Below are 12,613 nucleotides of genomic sequence, written 5' to 3'. Positions count from 1 at the left end.
GAATTCCTCCTTTGCTTGTTGTTTGATGTCGTCCAACCAACTGTGCTTCTTGACTTTGAAAACAATAATACTCCTTGCACCAATAGTTGCCACCAATTGCCTCCCCTTATTTTTGTCTCTTGCTGCCGATGATTATGTCTTCTGTCTGTTTTCTAAAACAATAATATTGACCAACAACCTTGCTGCCGCCAATGTCTTCTTTTTCTTCCCAATAGTCATATACCACCAAGAATATATAGAATTAATATTCCTTTTCATCCACGTAGCATTAGGGTAAAAAGATATGACCAAAGTATACATAATTGATTATAGGCCCAATCATCACTTTTACATAATTTACGTAATTCTCTTTGAAGGTCTTTGGCGGCCCACTATTTTTTTTTATGAAATATAGTCGGTGGACTTCGCCTACTCACTGAAAATAGCGATAACTTTTCTTCGGTCACTGACGGTCTACTCCACTCAACTGGCTAATCATTTGTTTATTACTCGTTTCCGCTTCATTTACACCAGGACCTAGCAAAACACAAAATAATATAATAAAGTACTAAAAAGTAAATAAAAACAAATAAAACTATACAATAATAATACACTTTACATGGGGAAAATATGTATATTTTACCAAACATCAAACACCTCGTAAAATCATACCCAATAAAATAAGGACACATGTCATGTAAGACAAACGTGTCAGGAACCCGAATCAAATAAAGATGTATGGTAGGATTTAAAAAGGGCGACATGTTATTAAAATACCTCTGAGCGACACAAGGCATAAATCCTAAGATCCTTAAATCGTTATGATAAACATCTGATATATTTAGCCGGTTATTCCTAAATAAATAAAATTCCATTTTTATATGGAAATTAAATTCTTTAAAATGTTACTACAATATTTAGGAATTTACAATTCTTGATTAAAAGAATTGAACTTGAGCTAAAGCATGTCCAAACATGTATTCTTGAGATTTCCGTCACTTCAAACTTGCCACAAAGTGCCAAAGGGGTGTAAGTGCATGCAAGGCAAGCAATGTTTGAGCAATTGGCCCCTCCACTGAAAAGAAATGCACAAGATTCGGATTGGAAAGAAGTGCATGGTCAAAGCTTAAAGTTTGCAAAATTTTTGTCCTCAGACCATCGGTTACGGACCGTAAGGGTCCAGGCTTACGGTCTGCAAGAAGCATACCTGGGCACATCAGACCTGGGTCGGTTACGACCGTATCCGTATAAGCATACGGTCCGCAAGAGGGGTATACGGACTGCAAGGGTTTCGGCTTACGGTCCGTAAGCCTGTCGCTGGCAGCAGATTTTGGACAGCTGCCCTGTTACACTGCCTTATTTGTGTGGTTTTCGAAAACAGGGACTTGGTAACTGGTATATAGCAACATAGGGGCACCTGGGATCATCTCACAACATTAGTAGAGTTACATGGCATGATCTTGTGGCATTTTGTGCACTATATAAGAACTTGGTGTTGCAACTTTGAGACTTGCTCATTCAAACACAATTACAACTTTGCTCTGGAGCTCTCTGGACAACAATCAATCTTTCCTAAAGTCCCTAAGCATACTTAGGACTCTTGTAAGTGTCCTTAATCCTCTTTAATTCAGCTTAGCTTAGTTAATTAGCTAAAAGTCAAACCGTCGTAATTAAGGTTTGACTTCGAGATTAAGCTATAATTATCCAGTCAAATCTCGAATTAAAAATACCTATGAGTGGGTAATTATGTGGGTAATAAACCCTTAAAAGGGTACCTTCTGATTCCCACTCTAACTATGTCAATTGTCGGGTCAAAGCTAATTACAAAAGGTCAACAGAAAGCTTTATTTCAAATAAATACATAATTAGCAATGTAGAATCCATACAACCTGTTTTATCATTAATATAACTTGGTAATTAATGTAAGAACATGTCTAAACATGTTCACCCCGACAATTTTCAGTTTAGGCTCGGTTTGGAACCGAAAGTCGCATAGTTTGACTTATACTTTGACTTTCAGTTCTGACCCGTTTAAGCGTAGTTCATTCTTAAAATGATCATTCTCTTCCGACAAAAACCCTCACGAGTGCAGGGGAGGTGGTTGTTAACGGTGTGTAATCTCAATTGTCGATTCCGATGAACAGAGCCATGTCTGCTTCTTCTAAATCAAGGCTTTGTTCTCTGTTTAGAAGTGATGCACTTCACAAAGACCCTAGGGGGTATATTGTGAGACGATTTTCACTTCTGGTCAACGATTCTGGTCATGAATCAGGGGATGTAGGTGAACTTTTCTTTACCTTTTAATATTTTTAATTTACTTTGAAATTGTTCAAATTGATGTTGATATAATCTGTATATATTATAGTTTTTGATTGTCTTTTTAGTGAATCGAAATTGTTATGCATTTTGTTAGCATCTTGATTTTAATCATGAGATTTGTAGTTTCCTTCACAAATTTTAAGACGACGTCATATCAAAGGTCAGGCTTATTTCCCCAATTTTCATACCCTGCCTCCCAAATTTGCCCATCTTCAATGAAGTTTTAATGATTCTTCAATGTTTCAGCCTTCTCTATGAAATTCAATCATCAATTTATGTAATCCAATCGTTTCTTCTTCAATGGCCCGTCCGCTTCAAGAAAGTTGATCTTTTTCAGGAACCCTAATTGGGGTTTTTTGGAATTGATAACTTTCGAATGATTTCTTCATACCCATTTGTGATTTTGTGTATTTTGGTTTCATCATCTGAAAATCTTTGACCTTTTTTTCTAATCTTGAAGTTAAGTTTGAGGTAAACATATGTCTTGGTTTCTTGAAATAGCACATGTTTATCAAGATTCTTGTTCAACTTTAGGAGATTCTTACTTTTCATGTATTCCGATTAAAAAAATTTCTGATTTTTGTGTATTTTGATTATTATTTCATCTGAAAATCCAAACCCTTATATGATCATGGTTTCTTGAAATAACACATGTTTATCATGATTCTTGCTCCACTTTGGGGGATTTATACTTTTTTATATATTCTGATTCAAATTTTTTTTATTTTTTGGGAACTCGGAGTCTAATGGAAGGACTGGAGTCAAAGGACTGGCTAAAGATTTGCGATTCGTTGAACGATGTGAGGCGACTGCATTGTTCCACTCCGAGCTCCTGCTACCGATCTTGTACGTAAACAAAACCGATTCTTTTATGTATGATGTTGGTCTGAAGAATTATGTGGTTTATTAATATAATATATGGGTTGTAACTTATACAGGAAAAGGTTGTGATGATTTTAGTGAAATCAATGAAGAATCCAAGAAGTGCTTAATGCAAGACTTCAATCATGGCTGCTTCCGATCTTTTCAAATCCTTTGGTGATAAGCTGCTTGAGTCCTCTACCCCTAATGATGTTGTTGACCAAATTGTATGATATAATAGTTTTAATTATTTAATTGTGTTTACATAAACTTGATGAAATTAAACCCTTAGACAAACCCCCCCCCCCATATAGATGCTGCAACTGCTACTGAAAGCTTTTCAAGATAAGAAGTTTGTGTGTGAAGAAGCAGAGAGAACACTTAACACAATGTTGTGTCCACAACACCAATCCCTTTGCTTCGCAAGCTCAAAGTGTATGTTAAGCATGCAAATATGCGAGTTAGGGCCAAAGCTGCTGTTTCGATCTCTCAATGTGTCTCTAAATTGGTATGCATATGCAAAATCACCCTCTTTTGCTTAATATTTGTGTTTTGAAAGATGAAATTACCGAATTACCCTCTCGTGTTTTTTTAGGAGACAGGTGAGATGAGAGAATACGGGCTTGTTTCGTTGGTGCAAACGTCGGCTGAGTTGTTGAAAGATAGGCTTCCTGAAGTGAGAGAGGCGGCTCGAGGTATGGTGTTGTTGGTTTCCAAGGCGGTTATGGGGGATGGGGAGAATGAAGAAGAAGATAAGTGGCAAAACTTTTGCCAGTTGAATTTGCCAGCCATTGATGCGTTGACCATGGTTTATGCAGGTTTTCATCACTTGTGGATATTAGAGTTGTTGATCAAGTTCTCTAATGAACGGATGTAGGTAGGGGTGTAAACGAGTCGAGCTACTCGCGAGCTACGGACGTAGTCACCGCTTTATCACAGAAGAACTCATACATTCCATACAGAAACAGCTAGCTCACACTGCTCCTTCAGAACTCATTAGGTATATAATGCAAGAAATTAGGTAGTTCTTGATAGAACGTCGATTTTGATTGGGTTTATCTATTTAAAATTTGCAGGTGGAAACGCGAAGACTTTGATGTTTGCTCATGTGGGCCCAGAAGGTGATTCTTTCGGGGAAACGGTTTGTACGTTGAAGTTTGCTCAAGGCGCTTCGACCATTGAACTTGGTGCGGCTCAATTGAATAAGGAAAGCAGGGAGGTCATGGACCTTAAAGAACAAATCGAGAGGCTAAAGAAACAGTTGGCAGAGAAGGACCCGCAAAGTGCGCAACAAGTCAACAAACTTGAACCGAGATCGCCGTTACCACGAGCAAAAGCAGCAGCTCTTATGATAGACAGAACTCCCAAGAGTCCATGATCGCCATTACCGCGACCAAAAGCAGCCGTACCAATGATGGACAGAACTCCGCCAAATTCTGCTTCGAAAAGCCGACAAGTGAAGCCACTTGTGCTACCGAAAACACCTGAATCTTAAGTGTCGACCAGAAATGAAATCATTATTTTGTCAGAAATTAGAGGTAGCACTGCCAATGTGAAATCGTCACATATCAGGAAATCGCTTCTGACCATTGGGAAATTGATTAATGGCTTCGAAAAACGGTGGGTAAAATCGTAGAACAGAAAACTAACTATAACTTCTTGTTTGAACTTATAATGTAAAGAGAACCCATTCATGATGTTATCTTGTTCTTTGTAAAAAAAGGGTAGTTGCACGGTACCCTGACCGCGGAAGGGATCTCCCTTCCCAGTTCACCACCCGACAAGGATCCCTGGCGGCAAATACCCATAGCCATCAAAGAGGGGTAAGAAACATGTTTCGAACCCGAGACCTCGAGTGTCCTCGGTCCGGCTTTAAAGTGGGTGTCGGTGGCCACCAAAGTGGCACTAATGGGAATTGTTCTTTGTAGGATTCAAATGAAAACCAATGAAGTGCAAACATCAACGCTGACGCCACCTGTTATTGCTAAGCAATCACGACGACAGTCTTTAACTGGGGTTCAGCCGCCGGAGAGGTCAAGAAGATCTTCACTTAAAGGAGTTAACCCTTGTAAGTCGTAATTGGTTGGAAATGTGACCATCACTTAGTTATAAAACTTACCTGGCTTGTTTATGACACGGGTTTTATTTGTTTGTTAAAGTTAGTTTTTGTTACCAACTCCTATGAAATAAGTAATGCGAATGCCTCTAGATGAGTGATTGTGAAATAATGACACGTTGTTGGGACACTCAGATGTCAGACCACCCTTTACCGAGGTGGTCAGAATGCTTGAACATGCCGAAACTGAGATCATGACCACGGTCCGCAAGGCTCGGTTCAGGTGCTGCATGAGTCAGCCCATGACTACTGATTGATGTGTGTGTGGAACGGTAAAAAAGTCTAGAAAAGAAACCGAAAAAGAGAAACAATAGCGGAAAAGGAAAAGCCGCGCACGTATCTATGACTATGGTAATTTCTTTCTTCAGATCGGGTGAAAAGAGGACGAAAATTGTGATTATATGATATTAACTGTTTGTTTTGCTTGTTGGATTCTTTTTTTTTTTAATTTCATGGATTGTGTTGCTAAGTTAGTTGTAATGGAGAACCTGTTTTGACCCGTTTTTGACCCGAACCTGTTTTGACCTCTGACCCCACCTGACCCAACCCATTTGCCAGGTCTAATTATTATTTATGCATGTAATTGGATTGCGATTTTTTATTATCAATTTTTAAAGGATTCATAATATTAAATAGCATTTTTTTTTAAAGTTTCATGGTTTTTACACCGGTAAAGATTTGTTGTTTTTCAAAATCATATTAGAACTGAAGTTACATCTATACAAACGCAAACACCCCTTAGTTGTTTGAGATTTATGGTGCTTTAGAATTTTAGTATCTGTGTTTCTTGAAGCCCATGTTAGCAAGAAATTAACAATGGTAAACCAAGTTGTTTTATTTTAGCTCTTGTTTTTACGTCCATCAAACAAAAGTGTTCAAAATTTATAATTATTTGTAATTGTAATTGTAATTATTTAAATTATGCTTTTACTCTGATGTTGTGTTCTCTTAGGTTGACCACTTCATCAAAGTTGAACCAACTAGCCATTTTGTAATTCATGGCTACATGGTGAACTCGGTAACCCGGGCGATCAAATGGCTGCCTGTGGTCAACTCGGTAACCCGAGCGATTAACAAGCACCTTTCCTCAAAGTCTCACCAAGTTTTTTCAAAGTTCGCTATATCCCTTGGTGTAACCGTATTAACTTGTATATCATGTTTTAAATGTGGTGTATTTGTTTGAATGACAAATCTTTTGTTTTTGGTAAGTTTTATTATTTTAGAAATATATCAATAGTACACGCCCTCGTACTATTGACTCCGCTGCAACGCGCGGGTCTCCCACTAGTATAGATACTAGTGGGAGACCCGCGCGTTGCGGCGGAGTCGATAATACCGGGCATTAATATATAACGAAGTCGAGATGGTTAAAGTTTAAAGGGTTGTGGGTGTTTTACGAAAGTTTTGCATAAGGTTTGTTTTTCTATAGAACACTGAAGTTAGGAGGTGGTGGTGAAAGACGTTATATTTTGAAATTGAAAAGACATGCCCGAAAAATATAAACATTATTGATTAACGGAACTGTAAGGTTTTGTGTAAATTCATCTACCCAACTCAAGGGGATGCGTAAATGTCCGGTTGTGCTTACATCTTACATCAGGTTGTTTGTTTTTCTGGTTATACAAAGATTTGTTATTTTTTTAATAGAACAGTGTAGTTTGGATGTGGTGGTCAAAGACATGATAATTTGAAATTGAAAAGACATGATATTATAGATGTATCAATCTTTCTTATATAATTTAGTACTCTTTGAATTTTAAGTCTTTATCAAAAATCCATTTCATGAATAAATATGACCAAATATTCAACCAACAAAACAACTTGGATCTTGTTGCATTGAAACATAAATACAAATAAAAATGTTACTCCCCTCACTAACATTGAACTTGATAAGACGAAATGACTCATTAATTAAAAAGGGATCACTGAATACACATTAAATGCTGACATCTAGAGGTGCAAACGAGCCGAGCCGCTCCTGAGTTACTCGAGATCGGTTCGAGACAACACTCAAAACGAACCAAGCCTTATCGAGCGCGAGGCAAGCTTGAGCCTAAAACAAACTTTGTTTACAAGCCCGAGCTCGAGCCTAGCATGTGAAGCTCGTCAGGCTCTTTGAGCCTTATCAATCCTCAGTGTAATATTAGTTTTATTAATATTTAAAAACATTTATCCCTTATTTAAAGTTGTTTAGCAAACGAGCCGAGCCAAAGTCTATTCAAACTTGTTTACGAGCCGAGCCCAAACCTAAAAGCCCAAGCTCGAGATTCACTTAGCAAGCTCGAGAGCTTAAACGAGTCTATTCTTTATATTATTTTTATTTAATATATTAACTAATAGATAATAAACAAGTCGAGCTCGAGAAACTACCAACGAGCCAGCAGCTTTGAAAACAAAGCTCGAGCTGAGCCGAGCTCGGCTCATTTGCACCCCCACTGAAATCACACATTTTTGTTTCTGGTAGTGAACCATGATCACTTTTGTTGTGGCCTAGGTCCTTTCTGATGATACCTGTTTACTTTGTATCATCAGAAAGGACCTAGGCCACAACAAAATTTGATATGTCTTACAACAACGTATGCTTGTTTCGCCTCTATCTTGGGCCCACTTTCCACAAAACAAAACTCGTCAATCTGTCAATTGAAAGCTATTTTATATAAATGAAATAAAAACACATGCGGATGACTTTCTACCCATTTGACCCGTTTCCTTTTTCCTTAATTTTTTAAAATAATCAATTTCACCTGATAAAGCTAAATATACCAGAGCAGCTAGACGAGATAGCAGTCCTGCCAAATCCTGCTTTTTGGTATCTTCATTAGGCACTATCACCGCCATACACTGCTTAACGATAAAACATTTTAAGACATTAACAATGACCAACATTTGATATAACAAGACCCGATTGTAGTATCAGTATGTGTCAACAATTACGAATGGCAATAATTTTAGTTATATTACAAACATACCTTGACTCAGTAACCACGCTCAGCCAATCGTTTGACGGTATCCGCTTTTGTACGATATAAATTCGAGTTAGTCGGGTGGCATATAATAGGTTATGATTGTACGATATAAATTCGATTTACGTTACGTTTTGATCCAATCGCAATGCAACTATTGGATAAATTGAGTTCAATCGGATACGTCAAAACGTGCGTTTTCATATGGTTAACACATCAAAAAAGGAGCAATAACAGTACTCGCGTCGAAACGCGCACAAGTCTTATTACTAGTTAGATATGAAAGCCCAAAACATGATTAGTTAGATATGAAGAATATATTTTGTTTGCTTTCTTCACACACATAGGGGCATATATATTGAATATCCATTATGGTACTATGTATGTCAATATGTGCATTCTTTTCTTCTTTACAAAGCAAAGCTCTTTCCTCCATTATTGTAGATTCTGAAATTTAAATCATAGTGTTTGATTCCATAACTAGCTCATTGCTTTTGCTTTATTTCTATCCAAAGTTTCTAACTAAACCCTTTGTTTGTGGGAATTTAAAGTGTTAAAACACAACAAACAAGAACACACAAACCCTTTTCTTCTTCTTCTTCTTCTTCCATTTCCCAATCATCTTTTGTTCGAATCTTTAACAAAGATTCATGCGTATTTCACTTCGATACGCTTGTTTAATCTGTCACAAGAAAAGCAGAAGAAAAGGATTGGATTGTAGTATGCAGCTAGCTTGAGAGAAAATGAGGTGAAGAAAACTCAAGGTGAGTGGGTATATATATAATGTGATGAAGATTAAGGTGATATGATTCATTGGTTTGATTCAATGTATATAATCTTTATATCATATCACAATCACACAATCCTAAACCCCACCACTAACATTGTACATATCATGGGGTTAGGATTGTGTGATTGTGATATGATATAAAGATGATATACATTGAATCAAACCAATGAATTGTATCACCTTAATCTTAATCACATTATATATATACCCACTCACCTTGAGTTTTCTTAACCTCATTTTCTCTCAAGCTAGCTGCATACTACACTCCAATCCTTTTTCTTCTAATTTGCTTACCAACAAGTCACTTTAAAGTCTCTTTGTCTAGTGGAATTTGACGCGTACCTTACCTTCCGATGTGAACTAGGCTCACATTAATAAAGCATATCGTCCCTTCAATTTGGACCAGGGTCTCACCGTTCCTTTCGAGAGAATAACCTTGTATTGAGTTTCGACAAGGTAACTCACTTTTTTTTTTCATGTTTTTACATGTGAACTTTGAGAAACATGTTATGTTAAACTTGGGATGATAAGTAACAAGGGTATAGGTCACTGAATATAAATTAATAATTGAAGTTAATAATAGGTTGGAATGTGATCCCATCCTTATTCAGTATTTTATAAGTTCATCAATGAACCATTCCTACACACACGATTTATCTAGGTTTTAATCAATGCTTTTTTTTACAAGATGATCGCTGAGACTATATCCGGGTGTCGCAAAAAACCGGAAGAGGAATTGCTCAATTTCCAACCGATAACTCCTTCGTCGGCAACGCAATTCGTGATGATGTAGAAAGACAAAGGCGGTGGTTGCAGAGGAAGATGTGACGGAGATGGTGGTTGAAGACTCAAAAACCAGTTGATACGAACTGGCCAGAGTATAGCTTCAGATGATCCGACAAGAGACCTGCAAGATCACAAGAGACAAGCACACCGTTAGCCTCGTCACAGGGAGGAGGGCCTCTCTGTGACCAAGCTCGGGCGTGAGAATAAGTATTTGTGGGGAGGAAATAAGTCAGGGAGAGAGAGAGTAGCGATTACCCCTTGCTGGAGACTTTGGCGGGGTATTTATAGCTTTTGGGTGTGCTGACGTGGCGAGTTAGTTAGGGTCGGGCCAGTCGCTATCACAACGGTTATGGAGGTGGGGCCTAGTTAGTTACGTCGGACCATCGTAGTGTCCGGTTCGTTTCGTGGTGCAAGGCCCGGTCCGATCTGTTTGTATCAATGATTCGGTCCGGTTAGGGACGTATCCTCATCAAGTCCCCCTAGTTCGTAATGTTTGTTTAGCAAAAATATCGAACTATTTGTCGGAGTATTCTGGGGTCCACGGTCTTTTGCTTAGCGGTTGTTTAAAATTTTGAAATTGGGCGGTGATCTAAGATTGGTGACCGTCAGTCGTTTTAAATTTCCCGCCCGATGTGACGGTTGGTGCGCGTCAGTTATCATGACGTGTCGTCGTTTGATTGGGGCTTTTGAGGCGGTTTCACATCCCTATAAAAGGGGAAAGGTAATCTTTTAATTTCACTTTATACCTTTTCCCTTCTTCGTCTTCCTCTTCTTTTTTCTTCATCTTTGTTTGTCGATAGAAAACGACTCACTTGTTCAGGTTAGTAAGTAAAACTGACCCAAAGGCTAGGCAGCCGAAAAGGACGAAGGCAGATTTTAAAACAGTTACACTCGATGATGACGATCAAGTTACCGAATTCTCTACCGCTGGAGGTGTATTAGAAAACTTGGATGCTCATCTCCATGAGGGCCGCACCCCGCGGGATCATCCGCTGCAAACTCCTGTGAGCCCGTTGTCCTTTGGTAAGGGTGGTGTTAAGGTTGTTACGGACTTGCGCACATCCGATCCCAAGAAAATCGTGCCTTCTCCTTCGGGTAAGTTTACTACGGGAGTTGCGTCTAATGTGTCTAGGCCAAGCTCTTCGCCGTTTGATGGTGGGGACAGTGCTTCTTCCTCCCCTATATGGTATGACACTGAGGCTGTGTTCTTGTCTCGGGAATTAGGTTCGGGTGATTTTGAAGGTGCGGATGCGGCTCATGCTTTGGAGAAGTATGTGCCGGAATGGTCGCTGGCGAATAAAGACAGGATCGTGGACGCCCTTTCGGCCAAGATGTCTTTGTTTCATCTAGGAACTCCTGCAGAACATTCCCATTACCGCAAGATGAGTGGACCGGAGCTTGGAAATACCCTGATGCTGAATCAAGCTCAGTCGAACTCTCTGGTGGTGGAGACGTACAAACGTTGGGTCGAGTCGGAGTCATTGTGCCACAAGCTTAAACGCGAGATTGCTCATTTGAAAGGCGAGGGTGATGTCCGATCTAAAACGAAACAGGAGCTAGTGTCCCTGCGATCCCAAGTTGATCGACTGAAAGGGCAGGTATCGGAAGCCAAAGAAATTACCAAGTCTTCTCAAGCTTCGGCCGCTGCAGCCCATGAAGCTCGTGACAAAGCTCTTCAAGATTTGGAGACTTTTAAGTCGAAATTTGCTGATTTGGAGAAAAAATTAACCGGTGTAGAGATGCAGCATGCCGCCGAGCTGAAGGAGATGCAGACATCTCATGATCAACTTCTGGCTGATTACCATCGCTTAGTTGATGGTATGTTTACAACCTTCTCGTCTTCCTCCTTTTTTTTATATATATATTATTACTATTGATCCTTTGGAGCATCGTCTCTTTGCAGCTAAAGATGAAATAGAGAGAGCTCGTGACAGGGAGATCGAGTCGCATAAGACAACGATTGATGAAGCAAGAGGGATGCTGATTCGGTGCGAGCGTGATATGATTGAGGCATACGCGCAATTATCGGAGCTAAAACTCACTAAGCAATGGTTTTTGACCGATGGGGTTGCATGGGTTGTGAAGTTGGTGCATCAAAGCCCTGAATTGGAGAAGGTGGTTGCTGACCTGGTCAACAGTGTTAATGCGGTTGGGGCGAACGAGGGGATAAAACAGGGTTTTAAGGCCGCGCGGGATCTGGTTGGTTCTGCGGAAGAGGTTCCAGGTTATGATGCCGGAGCTCAGAGTGCCCTGGACGCTGCGGTGAAAGCTTTTGATGATCTTAATATCTCCGTTCTTGACAAGGTAGCTGATTTGATAGACGAGCCCCTACCGGTTATTCAACAAAGAAGCAAACTTCCCATTGTTGGGGATGATGATGACATAGTTCAAGTTTAATGTTTTTTCTTTGTAATCGTACAATGTGTTCCGTCAGTATGCTTTGCTTGAAACAGTTTTATTCGTACAACAAAGATGCATGACTATTTTTGTGTTAAGTCATTTATTTTAACTTAGTTACTTAGCATTCGGTTTGCGTCCAAACCTTTGCCGTATACTTTAATTTGGCGATCGCGCCGAATGAAGGTGCTTCGCCTGCTTAATAGATTTTAATTCTCTTTTGAACTATTTAAGCCTTCTCGATCAGCGCGAGGCATGGGTCATGACCCGTTCGTGCACTTTTAGGAATTTTGTTCGAACTTATACATATGCTACCTTTATGTTTATAAAGATATAGATCGCTTTATTTACTGGTTCGGGGAAAAAACATCCCGATTACAAAGGAAATAAAAGGTTATCGGG

General features: G+C 39.2%; 1 protein-coding gene and 1 pseudogene across 1 annotated transcript; both read left to right on the top strand.

Annotated features, from left to right (window-relative positions):
* The first annotated feature begins 2,266 nt into the window (after positions 1–2,266).
* Positions 2,267–4,537, top strand: LOC110893570 (annotated as a pseudogene).
* Positions 4,538–10,472: 5,935 nt separating this feature from the next.
* Positions 10,473–12,327, top strand: LOC118485141. Its single transcript, XM_035981403.1, has 3 exons — positions 10,473–10,535; positions 10,615–11,632; positions 11,718–12,327. Exons 1-3 carry the CDS (start codon positions 10,473–10,475, stop codon positions 12,209–12,211), a joined length of 1,575 nt encoding a protein of 524 aa, XP_035837296.1. The 3' UTR covers positions 12,212–12,327.
* Positions 12,328–12,613: the final 286 nt, after the last annotated feature.

The sequence above is a fragment of the Helianthus annuus genome, chromosome 12, assembly GCF_002127325.2.
Source record: "Helianthus annuus cultivar XRQ/B chromosome 12, HanXRQr2.0-SUNRISE, whole genome shotgun sequence".
In the NCBI taxonomy this organism is placed as follows: Eukaryota; Viridiplantae; Streptophyta; class Magnoliopsida; order Asterales; family Asteraceae; genus Helianthus; species Helianthus annuus.
This window is presented reverse-complemented; position numbering and strand designations above follow the sequence as displayed.

What these genes read in the sequence shown, in the direction of transcription:
- LOC118485141 (XM_035981403.1), top strand. Translation starts at nt 10,473, where the DNA reads ATGACGTGTCGTCGTTTGATTGGGGCTTTTGAGGCGGTTTCACATCCC. An exon ending in ATCCCTATAAAAGGGGAAAG is followed by an intron (nt 10,536 to 10,614) that starts GTAATCTTTTAA and finishes GTTTGTCGATAG; the next exon opens with AAAACGACTCACTTGTTCAG. An exon ending in TTACCATCGCTTAGTTGATG is followed by an intron (nt 11,633 to 11,717) that starts GTATGTTTACAA and finishes GTCTCTTTGCAG; the next exon opens with CTAAAGATGAAATAGAGAGA.